Genomic DNA, 23140 nt, shown 5'->3' with positions numbered 1-23140 from the left:
TACATACCCTGTGAAGGGATCAAACCACTGTAGTTCAGAACATTTTGGGAATTTAGGATTTTTTCTTGATTTTGTACCAAAATGATATTTTTTAGGTTCCGGAGCATTTTTTACGAAACCAAAGCCTGGGTAGTTGGAAATAGAACCCATAGCGTCGAGTAAACTCCGAGTCGCACTTTTAAATTTTTGCCTGAAGATCGGAGGCACCCATCGAACTTTTCTTTTTCTCTTTTGGACACCCGGATTTATTATGGGTCACCATCAGAAGCTCCATGGAGGCCCAAAGTGATACGGAGGCCCAGCTGCTATATTTTCCCAATTTCCTTTTTCACCTCCTTTTTTCACTTCTTATATTTCTTTCTTTCTTTCCACCGTCTTTACCCAAAACCCAGATAGAACATGAGCTCGGCGCTACTGCCAAGTCGAATTGGAGATGGGTCCGAAGATGGAATGTGATTTGGAGATGGGAGCACGCATGGATCTTCGACTAGAGGAAATCTCTCAACACTTAGAAGCTTGAAATTTGCTGTTGTGCTTCCCTGTGAGAAATTGGGTAAGAATACTCCCCACTCAGTTCTTCCGGCTTCGTGATTTAAGGACCCAGGTGCTAATCTCCCCTTTGTATCGCATTTGACAGTGGTTGTGACAGCAGTATTAGCTAGAGCTTAGCCTTAGCGTGCATTGGGTAGGCACTCAACTCAAAGACTCCGTCGTATTCTAGGTGAGTGGTAGGTGAGGCCAAATTCCCTTTTATCACCAGCCAAATCAATTGTGAATTGAAGATTGTGATTGTCTGGGTCTTCTTCCTTTGTGTTCACAAGCCTAGCTCTACATCAATCTAATTGTTGCACTTAATTAAACCTCTTGTCTTATGCATAGCTTAATTAAGAGCTTTTGTCTTGTGCATGAATTGATGGTCTGCAATGCCACTTTGTCAGCTTCTGCAATTGTGTTGGACACTTTATTAATTAAGCCCTTTTGTTTTATGCATAGCTTAATTAATCTATCTCATGGCCTGCACATCACCAGAGCACTCGTTCTTTGTTTTTTCTTTATACATATATATTGCTTTATGCTTTGTCAAGTTCTGGGATGGTTTGGATCATATTGACCATACTTAAATTAAAGGTCCATGCCCAGATGAAGTGCCACCGCCAAGACTTTTTTCATTTGGCTTTTATATTGGCACCGCTTCGAAGCTTTTTGGGACGCAAATATTTCAAAGTTGCTGCATTGAACTTTGAAGTTTGCTTAGTCACCTTCGCTTCAAATTCTCATCTTTCTTTCTTCCCTTGACACGCTGCATCCACGAACACATACTTGTCACCTCTTGAAATCAAGTCTAGATTGCCTCATTTGATCGTCTTGTCCTTTTGCAAGTATAATAACCTGTGCATCAGATTTGTCTTCGAATTGGCTGCCACAAAGTGTGTGTTTAATTTTGACAACTTGAGACTCGCCTTGCAATTCCACTGCACAGCTTTCTATCTTGCCTGTCATCTTTTGGTGTTAAAAGCCTCAGACTGCCTCTGACCATTTTGGCCTTCTGCAAACATAAAGACTTGTGCACCAAATTTGTTCTTAATTGGATGCTTCAAAGCTTGTATTCAATTTTAACAAATTTGTTTGTTGTGCACAAGTTCAAGCAGGACAGGTGATTGTAGTCACAGTAGTTTTAAAGTCTCGAAGCTTTATTTTGAGGGTGAGCTTCCTTGTTTATGTTTCTTTGCACCGATTATGCTTCTTCCTTTTTTTTTTGAATTGGTGCTTCTAGAAATGAAGTATGGACTCGGGGAAGGCTTTTGGGCTTTTATGGTTGTCAAGGAATGAATTATGGTTTTGTTGTTGTTTGGCAGCAGATTCGGTGAAGCATGTAGCTTTGAGTTTCTTTATGGTTTGAAACTGCTACAGAGACGCTGCTGCCAGGATTTGAGAGAGCAAGGCTTGTTGCTGCTACAATATAGGAAGGCCCGCTGGTGGGATTTGAAAGCGCAAGGCCTACACCAGAGGCGCCACTGCGATATGTTCATCGGGACGCTGCCCGGCATGTTCATCGGGACGCTGCCCAGCATGTTGGTTTTGACATCATTGACACCCGAAGGTGCCGCTGTGAGGAGGGCCTGCAACAGAAAAGAGAAGGTGGTGGAGAGCTATGGAATGAGGTCCTGAACCTTTTGTCTTCCAAGATCCTTTGCTGCTTTCTCCTTCTGCTTTTCCACCGTTGCTGTGCTCCGTTGCGTCCCCCTTTTTCTTCTTTTCATGTAGTGTTTTTATACTGCACCCGAGATGAGTTTGGCTTGTATACAACACAGAGGGTTTTAGAGTTCAACTTGAAGTGAACTAGTTGGACATTTTATCTCCTTTTTGTTTTGCCGTGAAGATTGCAGCTTCTTTTTCAATTGCTTGTCTAGACTTTGAAACAAGCTAGAAGTCAGCAGCTTAATTGTTTCTTTTGTTTAAAGCTTCACTAGCTGTCAAACTCGTCCGCTATTTTTCTTGAGATAAAAGGTTTTTAATATTACATAAATTAAAGCACTCTTATTTTCTTTCAGTGGACGAAACTTAATGTAATTGGGTATGTATTTTTTTCATTTCAACAGTGCAGTAGATGGATGACCAAGACGATGATGCCACATATCATGGGTAACAGAGACATTATATGTTACAGGTGGTGGTTGGACCGCGGTGTTTTGTGACAAATAGTACAAGTCATTGTGATGCTCCCTGTGTCAATCACCTTCTTCGTTGCCAAATCCTGTAAGACACAAAAATTTGGGTGAAAGAGGATAGTACAATGGAGTTGATGAGTTAATTTGCTAACAGAAAGTAAATTGACTCGAAAGGATGGCATGCAAAGAACATTGTTAATAGGCAAATTTGAATTGAGTTCTATTGACCCAACATAAGTGATACCTACGCTAGAACCATTGGGTAGGTTGACAAAAGAAGATTTTGATGATGATTTGTCAAAGAGTTTGGGTGATGACACGATGTGGTCGGTTGCACCACTATCAATAATCCAATCTTGACATTGTTGTGATAAAGAGCGAGCGGAATGACAAGATGGAAAGAATGTACCATTTTATGTATCTGATTAAGTTGGCTCGACCTCCATGAGATTCTTTACAGCTCCACTTGTGCAAGGTGGAACATCATTGTTGAACACCAGTTCCTCCTAAATAGACTTCAACTTGGAAATAAGGGCACTTCTCGAAAGTTTTGAGTGATTCGACATGCTGAATAGCTAAGATAATAGAATAACTTTAACAAAAGGTGAAAATGTCTAGAGCAACCAAGATTGGTGCTCTTATACCATGTTAAAAATGTTGATTGAGAATAAAAATTGCAGAGAATGATTCTCTATTTTCTCATGTATGTTTAGTAGAATGTGTTACAATTATATACAAAGAAAAAGAAAATTCTAGAGGCTGAGAATCAACTATACAATCAGCCTATAATTACAACAACATATGACAATATTAATTGCCAGATTTGTAACCTATCAATTACAATAAAATCCCAACAATTAGTCTCATGTAATTAAGCTAATAAATCAATGATATTCATTGTGACTTTCAACACTTCGATACAGCTCTGCATCTCCCTCTTTTTCATGATTTTTTCTTGAATATCGGCATCCAAAGCTTCATTCAGCTCCTGTACGAACTTGTTCACCACCACTTTGATTCTCAGAGACATTTTGAAACTCCAATCTTAAATCCACGTACAATTCTAATTGGAAAAAACTCTAACATCCTGATTCACTCAGATTTGGGAATCGGGAGTTCCGACTAAGCGGCGATTGTCGAAAGGTGGGACAAACAGATTAGGACCTTTCTTTGCTACCTCTTAATACTGATTTGAATTGAAGAGAATATCAATGTTTCTGGGTTTCATCTTCTGGGGATTAGAGATTGTGAATTTGGGGAAAATTTGTTGTTTTGGGTTTTGTTAAGGTTTAGAGACTTCTGTATGGTTCTGAGGTGGTTTCGGTACTGGTTTGAGCTAGGTGTTTGGGTAAATGAACAAGAGGATGAAGAGATTGTAGGAACAACAAGAATTAAAAGATTATATAAAAAAAAATTACAAGGGGAGGCTAGGGTTATTCTATACATTTTGACATCCACCACACTTATGTGGCGCTGAGTTGGCGTCTACTTATTTGCCATGTCAGCCAGTTAACGGAATGGAGCATTTGGACGGAATGGACCAATTGGAGGAAAATTAATAGGTTAGGGAGTTTTTGGATGAAATTGAAATGTCAGGGAATAAAAATTATTTAATCCTAAATATAATTAGCAATACACAATGATCACCTACTCAGGGCTATGTTCAAATTTTATCATCGTCTAGAAAGTTCTAAAGCAACATATGTAACGTGACCCTAAAAAAAAACTATAATATGAACCAGTAACCGAACAAATCAATAAATATTCAAATTTAGGACCACCTATCTGCCTATCAATGATCTACAAGTTGTTTAATTTGCACCTTATTCTGTTTCTTAAGACTTTTAGGAAGCTTTGGATCTTTGGGAAGCTTCAGCTTTTTAGGCTACAACTTCTCTTTTTTTGGCTTGTTTTTACTACCAATTGAGCAACCCAACCTACTAGATCTTCTTTGCTGGGAGATCACAATGACACCCTCTTGTGATGCTAAGGCAATAGTGGGTTTGAAATTCAACCTTACTAGAGTTATAGGGACAATATGCTTGGACCTCTTAGCATAGGTGAAGAGCGCAACAATAACCGAGCGCTTCATATCAGAGATCGATGTGAACTCAATAGAAGTGGTTATCAGCTGCTAGCTAGCCATTGTTGACTTGCATTGAAAACACACTAATAGGAGCACAAAGTGTGACATTTTTAATTTGTATTTTCCCTCATTTAGCTAAGTTATTCTCTTAAAATTACTAACTATAACATAGTTTCTATTTTGAGATACTTCAAGGTCGGAAATAGAGAAAAGAGGCGAAAACGAGCAGAAATGAGCGTTAATGAAGGATAAGTCATTTTAGAAACTTTCCTCATTCATTTTAGGAAATATTTCCTATTTTGTTTTAGGGAACTTTCTTCCTTTGAACTTTCCTATTTCTGATTTTCTTGTTTTTAAGAGGGAATTTAGGAGTCCATCCCATTGAGAACTCTTGAGTGATGAAATCAAGGAAACTTGAAGGATAAGAAGACTTACATAAATGAGGAGGAATTCAAAGAGTTTTCATTCACATAAATTCTTCTTATTTCATGGAGATAAAGGGGAGTGTTTATATTCAATATTTATCATAATTATCTTATTTCCTATTGATTATAACTCTAATTAATTTCTTATTTTTCTTGATTATAGGAGTTCGTTGTGTGCACAACTCTTGGAAGAAGAAATTAGTGCAATTCAAATGAGAGGAATAAGGGATGTATCTGGTCACTATTCATGGGAAAGAGAAGGGGCATTACATGATTAACTCTAGAGATATCCAGCCTTCTGGTGAGTCATTAAGGGGAAAAGAGATCAGAAAATTCAAGACTCTGTCATGAGAAAATCAAAGAAGTTTGGAGAAGAAATCACCTCTAGATGAATGGTCATGATTGCATCACAATAGAGGAGGATTAATCCTCTATAAATAGCAGCCATTCTTTACACCAAAACCATCACTTCTTCACTCAAAATTCAGTTCATTATCCTAGCTCTCTTCTCTCCAAAATTCAGAAAAAGCCTCTTGCAGTGAAGAGCTTTAGGACTTCTCCAAGGCTGTTCGTGTTCTTGAAGGCCTAGCTGTGTGTTCTCTTGACGTTCTCCAAGCTTCCTTGATGATCAAAAAGTGTAATCCATGGCCCTTATTTATATTTTCATACTCTTTAGTATTGAATTTCAAATTTCAATTATGAACTTTGTTATTGGAGTTGGATTTTTGTTAAGAACAAGTTTATGTTAGTAATTTTCATATTCATTTCTTTATGTTCTTGAGTTCTTTATGATATCTCTACAATCTGATTTCGTGCCATCCTTTTATATCTTTAAGCATATGATTTTGGTTGAATAATGATGTTAATCTGCAGGTTAATAAAGCCAAATTTGTGTTCTAATTCACCTAATCATTTTAGGGCAAAAATTGAAGTAGTAAAGGCTATGTACAATGGTCGATATTATATGCTACATGTTTCGTGCGTTTGTAACTTCTTATGGACGCATACATGTTTGAATTCAGAATTCTAATTGCAATTTATGATTCATATTTAACGTTGACGGATGCTCTTCAATATTAACGTAATGTTTTATATGAAATATTTTATGTTATGGACTTTTCCTAACTTAGGAGATTAAAAAGAAGAATTAAAGTGGTACTCGATCTCTTCAGACTTGTACTTCAAATTCATTTCTGATATTTAGTGTTGGCACGATTTTTGGTTGTATAGATTGAAAGAACTCGTTGCATGTTGATATGGTTTGAAAATTCTTATTTAAGTGTGAAGAAGTCGATCATTGTAGATAATTTTATTTGTTTCGTTTTTATTTTAAGTAGATTAGGAACCAAATTTCAAAACCCCTATTTTATTCTTTTATTTTTTAATTGACCTTTTTGTGCAAGTGTACCCTACAATTCCCGGACTGAACGATCTTTGCTTATTCTATACTGACAACTACATTTTGCAGGGTTAAATTGTAAGGCTATTTTAGCCGTACCACGCACCGCCTGAGTGGTCAAAACCAAAGCATTAGAAAATTGGTGCATTTGCAGCTGAAAAGGGGTTAGGAACCGACGATGGGAAGATAAGGTTGGCCCAATGAGCAGAAGGGCTAGCCACCAAAGCCGTCATAAGGTGCTTCCCGACATTTGAAACCTTAAGATTAAGGTTAGGGTTAGGTCTAGGAGTAGCAACCGGATAACACCACCATACTCCTTCAGAAAAGATGGGCCTAAACACCCAGCCTTCTGGTGTTCAAGAAGTCCACACACTCTACAAAAACGAACAAACTTGTTGTGCTTGACCTAACAGTAGCAGAAACACTTGGTGAGAACAACTCAAATGGAAGACACACTTGCTTCACCGTCGTCAAAATATCATGTTACGGTCACCTATAACCCTCTTCGAAACCGCACCTGTAACCCTCTTCAGATCCATGCTTGATCGTTAATGGATTGACAGATCAAATGATTAAATCCACACCTTTCTATTAACAACAATTCTAGATCAAAATCCGGTTCATAGATGAGTTTGATTATACCGTTATAGAAAATTGATTTGTGGGGTTTCTATCCACTTTCTAATTTATTTCTTACTTGTTATCTATACTATTACGAAGATAAGAGAGTTTGTCAATTGAAACAAAATTTCTTTACTAAAATAGCTTCAAATATTAAAAAATTTAAGTAAATTTAAATTACAAGGATAAAATTGTAAATTGTAAAAAGAAAATAAGATAAAAATATATAAAAATAAGCATATTATTCAACTGCTCTCTAAAACTGCCACGCACTCACTTCAACTGCTCCTCCTATTCAACTGCTGAAAATTGGTTTTGTTATTTTAATTTTTCTTTTCTTTTCAAAAACTAAATACACACGTGTTTTCCTTCTAGTTTTTACCTAAAACAGCGCAAACAAAGAGGGGTTCTCACCCACCAACTACCAACCAATACGACAATAGTAAATCAAATGATTACGCCTATTCAGATTTAAGCTGAAATCTCGTATCCTACTGGAAAAATGAGTTGCCAAAACAAGAGAGAAATAATAGTAACTGATTAAAAGTGGATTCACAGAGATCCAGAAGGGCGATAGATTTGAAGTTTTTAACCCCATGAATCCAGATAAAAAATGCAGGGCTGTCACTTGTTACCTATATATCAAGTCTGAGGCACAGGATAAGACAGGCCAAATTAGCTTAGCCGTCATTATTTTTAATGATAACAACATTCCTAATTAAAGTGGTCAATCTTAAAGTTTCCTTGTATGCATCGTCCATCTAGAACCCACATTTTCCAATTTCCACACTATATATACAAATTCCACCAACCCTCATTCCTCACCAGTTTCCCATTTTCCTTTTAAACTATGCGTTTGTTTGCCTTCTTTTCCATTCAGAAAGGATGTTCCTAGCGTTTGAACGAAATTGAAGAACTTGGAGGGTTTCATATCATTCTGGGATAAAGGGAGAGAGAGATGGAGAACTCCATTGGTGTCGGATTCATGGCGGTTTTCGCTGTTTCTGGAAGTGTTGTTCTTCTTGCCCATCAAGTAAACAAGCGTCTTCTCTCTCATTTCATGAAGGATATTGAGTTTGAATTGGGTGGTTTGCTGTATAATCATCACCATGATCACCACAAGAGATTGGGTGGTTAGTCAACTTTCTCTTCCTCTATTTTATTAGTTTGCCATTTTAGACTATTTCCGCGTCCATTGATTACTGTTTTGCCTTGAATTCTGAAATAAAAATGGTTGATAATTCAAACAAAAGATGATATTAATTAGTAGATACCAGAAACTGTCATTTTTAAGTCTATGAGTTGGGAATGATGAAATATATTTGTGAATAAAATATACGTATCGAGTTTCTTCTTCTTCTTCTTCTTTGATGAATTGAAACAATTGTAATCCGATAGAGTTTATGAAATCATGGTCTCTCGAAAATTTAAAATTGAAATGTTCGATTCGATTAGGTCAAATCTAACCCTTTTGAATACACACTGAGTTGACTTGTAAAGATTGCATAAAATTAATTCATCTGATTAAGTTGGGGTTTTGAATTTACTAGGGTCTGAGAAAACCCAACAATGCAAGAAGATGGTTCGATTTGCAGATGATGTTGCGGAACCATCATCAAACAACAAAGAGTATCGCAAGAGGCGGATGACGAAGCAGACTAATGATGGTCATGGTTACAAAATTGAGAGCAACATGCCACTCAACAGGCAAGCTCTTTACAAAGGGATCATTGAGTTCAAGACCCTCAAGGGTCAGCATGTATATTAACTTTATTTTCAAAGCTATTTCAGAGTCCCGTTAAGAAAGAAAAAAAAAGGACTTTAACTACTCTCGGTTTATACAACAGGTCTCTCATATCATGCGTATGAGATACTTGTTGTATACAACTATGTAGGAAATCAAGGCTTTCTTCAATTTGTGTTGTTTGTACATACGTTGAGTTTTTCATTTTGCTAATCCCCTTGGAAAGATACAATCGAGGGATGTAATAACAAATTTAGGATGGGAAGGTCCTCTACATCATCTTTCTCGCAATGCATTCATCGTGCGCTACACATATGATGGAGAGATTATGAGATGGAGGTGTATGTATATACCCAGGCCTGTTGAAGACTGTCCTAACTTGTACTAATGTGAAGGTCTTTTAGGTAATGTGGGTAGTTTTTGTGAATAAAAGGGAACAGTTGATCAAATCCTGGGAATTATCTAAACGATGATTCCTTTGAAGATTGGACATTTGCTGCAGGTTTCAGTATATGGGTTTTTTTTTTCTTATTCTTTTTTTCTTTCTGTCTTCTCTGTAATGTGTGTACATATTTAGAATTGACCTGCAGAGTCTGAAACTGTTAAATTTAGTAATTTACAACCAAGGCTCATCCTTGGGACTGTTTCCTGATTGGATTGAAAAACAATGCAGTCATTGGACTTCTATATCCCAACTTGCACCAAATTAGTATCATTTCAATCCTAAATTTCAATCCAAACCATGTAACCAACCAGCTCTTGTCCTTTTTTCTTATGTAGGTGATTATGTTCTTCATGAGTGATTAGCATTGGAAGTTTGGAACTCCTTTTTAAAAAAAAAAAAAAATTGGACGAGATTGAGGTCCAAGCGGGTGGAGGAGATCATGCAAATAACGAGGCCCAACCCCAAACCCCTAAATTCGCAGTTTCAGTCTCTTCGTCTCCGTAATTATCTTTTTTGTCACCGTGTCCCTGCAATTTAGTTTTCGTTAGTTTTATTACCGCATTTTGGTTCAAAACTTCAAACTATCTACATATTCATATTTGTCCTTTTTCTTTTCTTTGCAAATTGATTGTTTTAAGTCACAAATTGAATTCATTGAGATATAAGTAGGATGACTCTAATGTGTATTCAAGCCAAGAACTAAAGGATTTCTTAGAAATTTAATCACGTTGTGGATTGATAGATTGAACCACATTAATCAATCATTGTGCTATATAAAACTAGTCACAACCGCGATAAAACGTCAAAGTTTTCTTTGCACCAACTTCTTCAAATTTTTTTTTTTTATAATATTTATGCATTTTTAATTTTTGTTTTATCATTTTTTTTTAATCAAGGAAATAATATATTCATCACAAGCCAGAATAAGCCGTTACATACCCTTCTACTGTCATTTAAGGACATAGACAAACAAGAAGATAGTGGTAGTACCCACAAGTGGTACATAGAATAGACTTACTCATTTTACATTCAAATACATAGAGGTAGCGGAAATCCTCATTCGGTACTACTCCAGAGGCGCTAGAAAGGCATTGGGTGCACATCAGTGCTTAGGTTCCTAAATGCAAGGAAATTATTGTAAAAGACAAAGCTAAAACATAGTAAAGGCCTAGCCTAGGGCAACAACTCTAGCCCAAAATAGTAAGGCCAAGAGCATCCAAATGAGTAGTCTAACTCCAGAGCCCATCAAGCCAACCTGGTCTCAGCCCATCCTCCCCTAATGACATGTCGTACACCACAAGCCCAGCGGCTCCGCCCGACCCTTACCGCCCCAATCTATGCCACCGCGACCTCCTGCCATTTTGACCTAAACCGCGCCACAGCACACTTCGGCCTGAAGCACGTTGGTCCACCGCCTCACCCTCTACCCACCGTCGATGCAGAACCCATGTCGTCGATCTTGATCAGCACAACCACATTGCCGGTCGAGATGCCGCCAGAAAACATAAGTCAAAGCTTTCTGCGACTACTTCGAGCGCAACCACCCATGGAATGCCCTCGAACCATAATGGATCGAATACTCATCCGGCAGCAGACCCTAAGACGTCGGTGAGGCCGGAGGCCAGCACCGGTCGGGCGCCGCTGGACGAGATCGAATACTCAAACGGAAAAGAAACCGGTCTTTGGATTTTTAGGGTTTCTCTCGAGGAAGAGAGAAAATTTATATATATATATATATATATTTATTTATCATATTAACCTTTTCGGATGATTTATTATGAATTTTTATTTTTATTATAAAGGGTAATATATGCAATTCATATATTTGTGAAGTTTTTGACACAAAATCTCTTGCCATAGCTTTATAATATTGTTAGATAGATCATAAATATAGAGATAGATAATAGATAGATAGATACATAATAGATAAAGAAACTTCCATGAGACTGAACATATGAGAGAAAAATAGCGTCCACATTCCCATTAGTTTCCTTTATATTGGGTTCTCAATTTGCAATTTCTAAATATATGTTGAAGTTTATCACAGTTTCAGAAAAATTGGGATTGCAATTTCTTGCACACTATGCCAGAAAAGTAATCAGACGACAGAGGTCGTCTGATCAAAAAAATTTCTGTTATCTAGTACGGTGTCGTCTCTTGGGGGTATCAGACGACAAATTTCCTCTGTCGTCTGAAAAATCAAATGACAGAAAGTTTTTAGGTCTTCTGTTGTCTGATGAAATCAAGACATGAGTTAGCTGTGTATTAGTGAATTCAGACGACAGATAAATGTGATGTGATCTGAAAACAAATAACAGTTCCTTATAATTTCTATGATCTAATGCTTATTCCAAAGATAGAAAAATGGTCATTTCTGTGGTTTGAATGCACCAAAGTAGAAGATATGAAATCATATCTGTTGTCTGAATGGACTTATAATAACAGTTTAGTGTTGTTTTATTCAAATTTCAATAACAGTTAACTGTCATTAGCATTCTGTTTAGATTACATTTATCTATCGTCTTTAGAAGCCTACAATAACATTTATCTGTTGTTTTAGTGCACAAGTAACAACATATTTTTTCTTGTATCTGTTGTTCTTAGATATGTCCAACAACATATTTGGATTTCATTTTGTCGTTGCTTTTTATTTCACATAACAATTTTCTGTTGTTTGAGTGCACAAGTAACAACATATTTTTTTTCTTGTTTCTATTGTTCTTAGATATGTCCAACAACATATTTAGATTTCATTTTGTCGTTGTTTTTCAATTTCAGATGACAATTTTCTGTTGTTTGAGTGCACAAGTAACAACATATTTTTTCTTGTTTCTGTTGTTCTTAGATATGCCCAACGTCATATTTGGATTTCATTTTGTTGTTGCTTTCTAATTCAGATGACGTATTTGTATTCTCGTTGCGCCACAATTATGTAAATCTGGAAACTACCCAATGCATTCATCAAATATGGAATCCATTCATAAAAATACCAATATTTGATTAATCTGTTACATGTAGCTATACATACATCCATAATGGAGCTAAACTTAGTAAACATCAGTTCAATAACCCATAGCAGTTGGCATGATCAACAAATGGAACCCAAAAAACACTGATATCTCATACTATTGATCATGTTTGGTGAAGGCAGATTTAGGTAGTGCATCAGTCTCTTCAACAGCTGGTTTCGACACTGTTTTTTTTACCTCTTTTCATTTGCAGTGCCTTCATCCTTAGTGCTATTGCTTTAGCTTTGGCTGTGTTGTTAGACCGGAGAGCCATGGCCTGAAAGAAACAAATCAATAGTCAGCAATATGTATCAATAAATGGTTGAATCAACACTAAATTTAGATTTAAGGTAAATAGCATATGACATGAATGAATATAAGAGGGTTGTCTAAGAGACTTAAGTACCTACTTGAGCAACAAAAGAGGTTGCCCTCTGCATTTCGTACCTCAAATCCATTAGCTGAAAGATATTAAGGCAAAAGGAAACAATCAATATAAACCCAACAAATTCAACAACCCAAATTGGTTGAAAAACACTAAACCCAATCAGCAACTAAGAAACAAACTCAAATGGATACAGAAAGTACCAGAAAGAAAATTCAGTGAATCAGTGAGGCAAGAGCAGCAAAGCCATTATATAAAGGGCTCAAGTGAATAGTTTAAGTGTGTACGAGCAATAGGCACCAATTTATGGTGGGTGGGCTTGTGGTGTAGTTGTGAACTTCTCCTGTTAAAATTTTGGCTAACAATATCTATCTAACTACAAAGTTCATTGAGAACTACTTAATTATATGTGCATTTGATACATCTGTACACAAACTGGAGAAACCTGTACTTAATTATATATGTACTATGTTTAGAATTTGGTTCACCTTCTGATTGTCAGTTGACAACAATTGAAATGCTTTTATATGTATATCTGTCCTTTTTTCCCAGGAGTATGAAGTATTTTTTTTAGAGTAAAGTTTCTTGACTGACACAATAACTTCTTGTTTAAAAAAAAAAACAACTTTAGTCATAATTCAGAAAGAAGCTCATAAACTAATATTCATGTTATTTTCACAAGGAAAGACAATGAAATTGATAGTAGCTTATAAAAGCGACTAAAACAAATCAGAAAGTGGTTTACTGACCCTTAACAAAATTTTCCAAGAAACTCATAATGACAAAGATCTACCTCCCAGCAGTCATGGTTCATGTAGCTTCACTTCTATTTCAGAAAATCCAACGTCGTTTTGGTATACAAATTGTATTCTCCAACCTGAAAGAACCCGATGGAGATCATGTCAAATACTCCATCTTATTCAAGCTTCATTTCACTAGGCTAAACAGAATATAACTAGACCACAAGCAAGCAAAAAAAAAAAGGAATTTTCTTGACCAATAAAAACCTCTGAAACATTATTTCTAGAGCAGAAATATGCCAGAGCAGTATAGAACTCTCCTATGCACTAAGGTACAAGCTGCACAATTATGTGGATGGCTCTAACCATAACAATTACAGCTATAGCAAAACCAGGATTGGTCAAGTTACAACTTAAATTCAACTATGTTAAATATATGAAATACCTAGCAAAAATAAATCTCATAATATGTTATCATTTTAACAATATTGGTTGAAAAAGATGATCAAAAGCCTCTAATAAGACTAACAAGATTCACAACTATAACAGAATGTATAATCTCAAAAAGCTCTTAACATAGACAATTGCAAGACCATAAACAGAACATAAAGATCAAATAAAGAGAAAGAAATAACAAGTTCTCTACTCTTTTGACTACGTCTGAAAGTCAGATTAAACCAAAACACACTACTCTTCAAAGTATAAACAACAACATACCCCAAAATAGGTTTACAAGATTGCGCATACTAAACAATCGAAATAACTATAGATAAACACTATCAATTCTAACTAGAAGAAATAAACAATTTGTTAACAACTTTTCCTCAACATCAATTTAGAACAACGACATCAAAGAACAAAAAACAAACAACAATTGCATATATAACAAATCAAGGAGCAAACAAATTTTAGGAACTAAATTAACTAGAACAAGAGCTCAGATTTCACACTAAAGGAAAAACTACAACTCATAAGTAATTGGTTTGTTGAAATCAAATCAAAGCTACTCCTCATCACCCAATTCGATAAACAATTAACAATGTAATACCCAGACCAATTGATAAAACAAACAAATCGGTGAAGTATGACCAACAAAGTATTGACGGATCTTGCACAAAACGACACCCACATTTGGACAACTTTCTCCATAAAACAAATAGGCAACTAAATAAAGAAATAAGAACTCGCTAAATTGTTTTCAAAACTAACTAATGAAGTCAAATTTCAATATCTTTAAACCAAAGAGCCATATTAGCAGAAAGCCCAAACCCTCAAGAACAAGTGCCAGGATAAATTAGAACAAGGTTCACTGAGCAATTGCTAACTCTTACTAGTTAGAATATAACATAGTGAAACTTAGAGATGAAAAACAAATGGGAATGAAACCCTCCACACCAAAATCTCATAGCCTCACATTCACAAGACCACTTTCATAAAGAAAATAAAGAAAAGTATAAAATCAAGAAAACATAATTTCAGATGTAGAGTCACTCACTTCACAAGCAGAAACTTCCTCCTCACCCGTTCCATTGAATGGTAAAACCTCAACCCACTATTCCCTTGTACAAAAGACGACTAAACATCACCTCAATCTCTCCCTCTTCTGGAATCGAAACCCACCATGAACAATCACTGCACAATTTCTCAAAAACAAAGCTACTCTGTTAATCTTCACCAATACCTTACTTTACTGTGCTCCCTCTCTCTCTCTTTTGTTTTTCTTTCCTTCTTTCCTTTCTCTTCCCCGCGTTTTCTCTGTTCTTTCCTTCTTTTCTTTCTCTTCCCCGTGCTCTCTCTGGTCTTTTCTTCTTTCTTTTCTTTCGCTCCTTCTCGTCCCTTCTTCCCTTTCCTTTCCTACTTTTCTCTCCAATAACAGCATGCCTCTTCCAAAGAAAAGGAGGGTCTTCTTATTTCCTTCTCCTCCTTTCTTCATCTCTCCCTCTGTTCCATTTCTTTCTCCTCTTTTTCTTCCTTTCTTTTCCTTAGTCGGCCACCAGCCAACCTTATCCCCACTTCCCCGAATCAACACATAAATATAAAATATATTTATACCAAAACATTTAAATCAAAGTAAATAAAAAAGAAGAGAATACCAAAGTAGCACCAGATAAGTGATACTAAAACAAACAAAAGTAACATTAAAAATAAAACCCCACTGTTTTGGGTCCGGGGTATCACACATGGTGTCAAGTGCAGAACCTACCAAAGGCTTCCAACTAAAATATACTCAACCCAGTACTATTTTCTTTGGTCTTAACACATCCACATGATCGGCGTTGCCACTAGGGAAAGTTAATAAGATGGCTTCCGACTTCCAGGATAACATATGCAATATATTCTTGAATCACAATTACCAAATGGGCATGCTTCATGGGGTACTTTGAATGAAAATCAACCAAGCATAACCAAGACCCATATATTAATACTAAACATGAGTCCAAAAGCAAGAGATTAATCCCAGATCAAGATAATAGAAAGAATAATAAGAAACCCCAAAAATGCAGAAAGAGGTAAAATATGTTCTACATGAGAGAGTGCAGAATTTAAAGAAATCGAAGTAATCCAAAATTACTACTACAAACCCTCATTTTGAGTAGAAATTGAACAATTTGATAAGCGATATGCTCATTATAACATAGAAACCATGAGAAACAAAGAGGTATTACAAGAGGAGAATACCCCAAAACAGATAGAAGTGAAATTGATTTTAGTTTTCCCAGAAAGGTTGCTCAAGATTTAAGTAGAAGAATGAAAATCTAACTTACCCAAACAAAGAGAGGGCGGAATAAATTAGACGAATAATGAAGTACCAGAGATGAGGCTCAAACTGTGAAGAATTTCATAAGTCTTCCTGTTCAAACCCAACAAGTAAGACCCGAACCCTCCTACAATGTCACATATTTCAGTACAAAATAATACGAAAACTAAAACCTTCCACACCAAAATTCACAATAAAGTTTCAAGCTTTTCTCACCTCCAACAGCAATGCTATAACAAGCAACAGTACAAGTCTGAATTCCTGAATTCATAAACCACATCAAGAAATCCATCAATTCAAAAACAACAAATTTCACCACCAAGACAAAACCCGAACACCTTAATCTATTTCAATATCCCCCAATGTAAATCAAAGAAAGACCTAACAACTAATAAGATTTACAAGGAAAATTTTAGAAAACCCCAAATCAATTTCCAAAAAAAAAAAACCATAAAATAGAAGATTGAACCCAATCGAAACCCTAAAATCGAAGATTGAGCCCAATCGAAGCCCTAACCTAATGAAGCAAAATGCTTACCGGCCAATAACCCAATCGAAAATAGTGAAGCTTCCACTAATCTTTTGAGTGGTTGTTGGACAGCTCCATAGAGTTGGACGCGAATGCAAATGATTCCTGGGCTGAAGGAGAGACTAGGTTTGGGTAAGTATTCTCAAGTTTGAGAGATTGAGATGGTTGAGATTGAGATCGCAATCTCAGTTGAGTCTTTGGTTGCTCAGAGAGTGGATAGAGTTCTAGATAGTTTTTTCAAGGGGTTGAGTTTTAGACAGAGTTAATATCACGAAGAGGAGTTTTGTGTTATGTCCCAAGAGCAAGACTTGAAACAATTAAAGTCAAACTCACCTTATTCAGACAACATAATTCTGTTGTCTGAATATCACCCCATTGACTAGTCAGCTATAGGGTTTGGACACTTGAGAGGGAAAGATTTAAACTTCTTGGAGGGATTTCTAAAATTTTTGCTAGGCTTCAATATAGAAAATCTTCATCTATTAAGACAACATATAACTGTTGTCTGAATCGGACCATATTTTCAAAAAGTTCAAAGTATGGTTTCTCTATGTATTCAGACAATACATTTAATTTATCTGTCGTATGAAAAAATCAGACGACAGAATATTAGCCTTTTGTCGTCTGATGCGTGTCATCTGATAGCTTTTTGGCATAGTGGCACCCCTCTTATTCAGAGCTCTAAGCTTGGTCCACGACCTCTGCTCTACCTCTAACAAAAACACTCGTCATTTTCTTTCTCCATCTAACCTTCAAGAGATAAACGAAGATGAAATTTTCAAATCATTTGAGAGAACTCTCTTGAAACTCTTAGTCTCTACTATGGTCTCTTAATTTTTAGTTATTAGAGAGTTACAAAAGGAGGTCAACTTCTGCTCGAAAAGACAAACCCAAAGACTCCTCAAAGAATTTCAACGTCCAAGAGATCGAACTTTATATCTACCAAAACCATTTTCTAAAGGAAAACCCATCCAATTGCTGGAACCCCTCCATTTTCACTAATGATACATTTACTTACTTGGAATGAGAATGGAAATGAAGAGAATGATTTCGGTGTATGAGTTTATCTTTGTATACTCACTTATATATATAGGTATTATAATGTGTATAGATTCCACCTCATTGTCAAGAATCGATTCCTAAATGACCCAGAGTTTGATATCCAAAGAGGGGAGTATGGGTTTAGGAATCAAAGCCCCAGGAATATTGCATCTTTTTTACCCCAAATATCCTTAAGTATTTTCAATAACCTCAAATTACTGATAATCCTAAAACTATATACACATCTCTTACGAACATTTACTTTTGTGAAGGTATTTTAGTAATTGAACTAGTTTTAATTCTTATTCATGAACATTAGTAAACAATATCAATTATAACCAGTTGTATTCCTATTCTGATTCATTCATTCTCTCATTCCAAGACTTCCAATTGTCTCCGATTCATGATGTTTTTCATTTCAAGTAAGTAATTAAACGTGCCATAAATTTATAGGTATGTATCTAGCTCCCATGACATATTTTGTAATTTCATTGAGGCAGTTCAATTGTACTAATTAAGTAGTATCTCTTGTCTCAACAAGATCATTTATAGGTGACACGTGCAATAGATTTTGGGCCTAGTTGTTCTTTATCAAAGGATTATGCATTTCAAAACTCATAATAACGTACTGCTAACCACACAATGTTAAATATAATATAGGTTTTTTTTAGGGAAACTGAATCAGGTTCCATTATATATAAATCAACGACAACTCTCCATCAAGCTAGAGGAATTCGAAAATATCTCCTAATACAAATCAATGAACAAAGCAGACTGCAAAACTCAAATAATCCTAAAGAAAAACAGAAAAAACCAAACTAACTAAAAAACAAAAACAAAAGTAACATGTCTATACCTATCCAACCCTAAAGGAGAGCTGAACAAGGTGAGAGAATTATTCAAAGCAGAAGAAAAAAAAAGAAACTCAGACCTACATAACCCCAAGCAAAGCAGTATGAAGCATTGATGCCTAAGACCTCAAATGGTGTAGATCTCGCAAACATTACAGCAACAACTTCATTGGGGACAATGTAGGGCTGCAACCCTAGCCTTCCTGAGATAGGGTGTCCTTCTCCATCTCCTCCTCAACCAGGCCCACACGACATCTGAAGTAGGTGCAGGCTTAGGTTCATTTAGACAACCACAGGGCAGACCTTTTTCCTTCCGAACCTTCTCATCAGTGACTGGGACCTCAACTAAGCCATCAAAAGCTTTAGGCATTTCCCATCCTTGACCCAATCCTCCTTGCGAAGCCTTCGCACACCTAAAACCTTATATGGGTGTCCAAATGAAAAAAACACCACTGCCCTTAGGCCCAAATCACCCAACAGTCGATCCACTAGCCCTCAACTTGGTCAAACCCTCATAGCGGTCAACCCTAATTCAAAATTAGGGTTTGCAGTCGAAAAACACAAAGAAGGCAAGTGGACCAACGAACCCAACTCCACCTCCACCCCTCGCAGAGCAACCAAACCTGCAGTCGACCTATCTCAAATCTCCGGCACCACCTCTATAGACCCAGAAACCATGACCTCCACCGTACCTATTGACAAGGTCGCAGGCAAAGTAGTTCTAAGCAGAGGCACAAACTCTGCCGACACCGCGATCTCCCTCAGCATCAACCCCTTATCGCAGTCCGCTCCACCATGAGTGAAGAAGCCACAACCTTTACAGATGTCGTGGCACTTCTCATACTGGAACTCAAGCATCATCGACACTTCCATAGAGAAACAAAAGTCACGCCGAGCCCAGACTCGCTGGCGCAAATCATGTATCAACCAGATTTGTTGGACTAAATCCTTCCATCGCAGCGCAATTGGTTAGCCTTAAAAAAAGTCCTCAGCAAGTTGATAATTCAGGTTAGAGCCCGATCATTGTGCATGACAACTCTAATCCCCTTCACTGCCACCCAAACCTAGAAAGCGCAAAAGGATCTTCGCCAGTGCGTAGACACCGTTGTAGTCAGCCAATAGTATCATTGAGTTGTTGTAGTACCATAAGCCTCCATGAAGAACATGGAGCTTCACCTCCGTTCCTTAAATTGGAACACAAAGATCCCCCCCCCCTCTTCACATATCAAAACCTCTCCTTCAGTCACGACACCCCGAAAATCGCCGCTGTGAATGATTGAATGACCACCAACTTCTTGGTAAGCAAGCGGCCACACAGGTAAAAAAAATGGGTTATGGATCAAATCTCCGCCTCTAACCAGGCTCAATAAGACCTTATCCGACAGGGAAAGAGTCGCCATCACACCCCCCACCACCATCGCTGCACAACTCTCGATCAATTTTTCGGCTAGGGTAAAACCCTAGCAGAATAAAAGTCAACTTTCAACCAAGCTTCATTTCTTTTGTCAATCAAATAATAGTATTGATGACTTTCTTTCCACATTGATCCTTTAAATATAATAGAGGTTGGGTACTCAGATAATGGATATATAATTTTGAGTTTTAGAAAATTAGCACAAATCGTGATAAAAGCAAATGGAAATGTAAAATATACTTGCATATTATTGATTTAGACTCAATTTAAATCATTATTGGTTGCATGGTATACCTTCAAAATAGTCCAGTCCTGATCCACTTGTGTCAAACCAAGCCGGTATCTGCTACGATTGTGATGACTATGCTAGAGAGGATTTTGTTTCTCTCAGTGATTGTGGTGGCATCAAGAGCGGTGTTTATGGCTGGTGCTCTTAGTGTGTGAGGTTGTGGAATTATTCTTCTAGTCCTGTTGGCAGGTGCAGTGACATCTGTTGGATCATAATTCATATACATATTTATGCCCTAAAATATGAAAATTACTTGTTCTAAAGTTCAATTTAATGTTAATTGATCCAATTTCATGTTTTGTAGAAAATCTTGACAAGAGGATAAAAAAGTGAAATTTTGGCAAATTTTCCATGCACTACCACTTTTGGCTGCACAAGTGGCGGCCCACCACCATTCACGGTGGTGCCATGTATTTTTTGGCCATATTCATGGAGGAGCAATGAGGATGAGTACTATAGCATCTATTCCATTCACCATCATTCTATCTTAGCCAAATTCTAAACCTTTTGGTTCCAATTCAACAAAACAATCCTTATTACCTAAAAGTCTACCATCATCATCACTTCAATATCTATCATGTTTTAGGCTTAATCACCATCCTTCACTCATCATTTCCTACTCTAACCTACACCATCACTCCCATACTCTTTTCCCTTGTTTTTGGGATCTATTAATACTCTCATATTCTACCTCTTTGCTCAATTCAAAGACCTAGCTGTTATCTTGACTTCACAACACCATTTTCACATCTCTCTCCATGTATTTAAGTACCCATTCTTCACAAGGAAAATGATGACTCCACACTTAGCCATTACATCTTTCTCTCTCTCTATTATCTACATAATCCACTACCATCTCCTTCACAAAACCTTCATCTCCACCACTTTATTTTCCAACTACATCCCTACTGATAACATCTTACATATACCAAGTATCATCATCATCTAAAGTCTTGAAGAAGGAGTTCAAGGAAGAAGCTAGAGCACAAGAAGAGCCACCACATCATCTTCATGACAAAGTTTTCATGATCAACCACTTCATCATCCTTCACTTGTGATCATCCCTAGTGATTTTTTAAACTCTATTCTTTGATAGCTTAATGTTTTCCATTATGTTGATGCTAGTTTATGTAGATATGTGAGTAGTCTATTGTTGGGGCTAGGGCAAACTTGTAATGATTGATGTTTGAATCTTATTTGATGCAATTTTCATGATCATCTTCACATACTAATTCAAGAAATGAATGCTTGTATTTGAATTTAGCTAATTTGAATACTTTTTATTTGTCATTACATGAACAATGTTTAGAGAGTAGCTAGCTTTGAACATTAATAGCATGATAGCAAACTAGGTGTGTATGTGAGGGTAGTGAGTTAAAATCACCTAGACCTAGGATTGGTTTGCTTGCTTGCTTGATTATCTAAACTCAAACCTTTATGCATCTAGGAGCAAGGAATTGATACTTATCCGGTAATATAACTTGCTCTTGGATAGTTAGTTTGGCACTTAGCCGGTGGAAATTGATAAAATCAAAGGAGTTTAGTACTTAGTAGTCTTATCCGGATGCTAAGAGGGTAATTGGAGACTTGGGATTGTTTTACTTATAGTTTGAACATCAATGCATGCAAGGGAGGTTATGGTGAACAACCTAAAGCTCTAACTTCCATCCATTCTATCACATCTAGTTTAGCATAGCCTAGTTTACATTTCAAGCTTCTATCTTGTGTTAATTTGAGTTGAAATCATCTCCAAAACCAATATCAAACCACTACACCATCTTGCATATATTCATCAAGAACTTTGGTTCACTTGTGAGCCCTTGTTTTTGATTTGTACATTTGCATATTCATCTAGCACCCTTTAGGTTTTCCCTAGCTAGAGTGAGTTTTCCAATCCCTTGGGTACGATATCTCTTACTCATAATTCCCTATACTATAACTTGGCCCTTATACTAGAGAGTGACTTTTTGGCTAACAGCATCTTCTACGGTGACGATGGCAGTGGTGTGACGAGGATGATTGTTCATCTAGGGTTTGCTTTAGTTGGGCTTTTTGGGCTTGCAATTGGCTTTTTTGGGTCCATAAGGCCTCTAGGGTTTTATCTTTTATGTTTAGTGTTAGTTTTGGTCTTTCTTCCTATTTCACGGAAGGATGACGGGTCTATTGTTTTTCTATTTTTGACTGAGAAGATTGCAAAGGAAGATAGAAGTTTTGTTAATTCATTTTATTCTTTTCGAAGTTCTAATCTTTCTTTGTTTGGCCTTATTCTTAAAAATTGGGTGTGCTAAGGGTGTGCTTGTGCTTGGTAGTGTGCTATATGTAATGGCTCATTATGATGGCCCCTTAGGCTTAGGGGCGGGTCATTATTGTACTACTTGCTGATTGCATAATGGATGTCATTTTCAACACAAAAAAAAGGTCCATACCTGATTACAAACATCCGTTGTTGCTTTCCTCTTTGTTTTTGTCGATATCTCTCACATTTATTTATCTACTTTGCAATTAACCTTTAGTATTGTCATCGGTGTCGTAGTTCCCTCAAAATTTTGAGAAGCGATTGATCGACAAAAACAAATCTATCAAAATGGGTTGAGTTGGTTCAAACTAGATCGAAAGGATCGATGGTCGACTGATGAAATGACAAGGATCAACAGTCTTTATGGTTTTGAATTTGACACAATCCAGCCCAAATCGAACCTATACATACAAATAAGGGGAGTTGTAAATGGGTTTAAA

At 36.7% G+C, this 23140-nt stretch overlaps 1 protein-coding gene and 2 long non-coding RNA genes across 4 annotated transcripts; 2 read left to right on the top strand and 1 right to left on the bottom strand.

Annotated features, from left to right (window-relative positions):
* The first annotated feature begins 318 nt into the window (after nucleotides 1–318).
* On the top strand, nucleotides 319–2527 carry LOC112194738. The gene is made up of 3 exons (XR_002934136.2): nucleotides 319–553; nucleotides 638–1702; nucleotides 1860–2527. It is a non-coding gene; the product is annotated as an uncharacterized LOC112194738 (long non-coding RNA).
* Nucleotides 2528–6278: 3751 nt separating this feature from the next.
* LOC112195269 lies at nucleotides 6279–10004 on the top strand. The gene is made up of 4 exons (XM_040515926.1): nucleotides 6279–6815; nucleotides 8081–8333; nucleotides 8751–8907; nucleotides 9725–10004. Exons 2-4 carry the CDS (start codon nucleotides 8159–8161, stop codon nucleotides 9726–9728), a joined length of 336 nt encoding a protein of 111 aa, XP_040371860.1. The 5' UTR covers nucleotides 6279–6815; nucleotides 8081–8158; the 3' UTR covers nucleotides 9729–10004.
* Nucleotides 10005–12487: 2483 nt separating this feature from the next.
* On the bottom strand, nucleotides 12488–15518 carry LOC121052030. Of its 2 annotated transcripts, none has more exons than XR_005807804.1 (4): nucleotides 15018–15518; nucleotides 13576–13659; nucleotides 12804–12858; nucleotides 12488–12674 (listed from the first exon to the last, which is right to left on the bottom strand). It is a non-coding gene; the product is annotated as an uncharacterized LOC121052030 (long non-coding RNA). The 2 variants fall into 2 exon arrangements; XR_005807805.1 differs by having other exon boundaries at nucleotides 12808–12858.
* Nucleotides 15519–23140: the final 7622 nt, after the last annotated feature.

Source organism: Rosa chinensis, chromosome 3 (assembly GCF_002994745.2).
Source record: "Rosa chinensis cultivar Old Blush chromosome 3, RchiOBHm-V2, whole genome shotgun sequence".
Taxonomy (NCBI): domain Eukaryota; kingdom Viridiplantae; phylum Streptophyta; class Magnoliopsida; order Rosales; family Rosaceae; genus Rosa; species Rosa chinensis.
The sequence above is the reverse complement of the archived record's forward strand: the minus strand, read 5'-3'. Positions and strand labels throughout refer to the sequence as shown.

Coding starts and splice junctions, on each gene's coding strand:
- LOC112195269 (XM_040515926.1), top strand. CDS start 8,159: ATGGAGAACTCCATTGGTGTCGGATTCATGGCGGTTTTCGCTGTTTCT. Junction 8,334..8,750: donor TCACCACAAGAGATTGGGTG/GTTAGTCAACTT, acceptor TGAATTTACTAG/GGTCTGAGAAAACCCAACAA.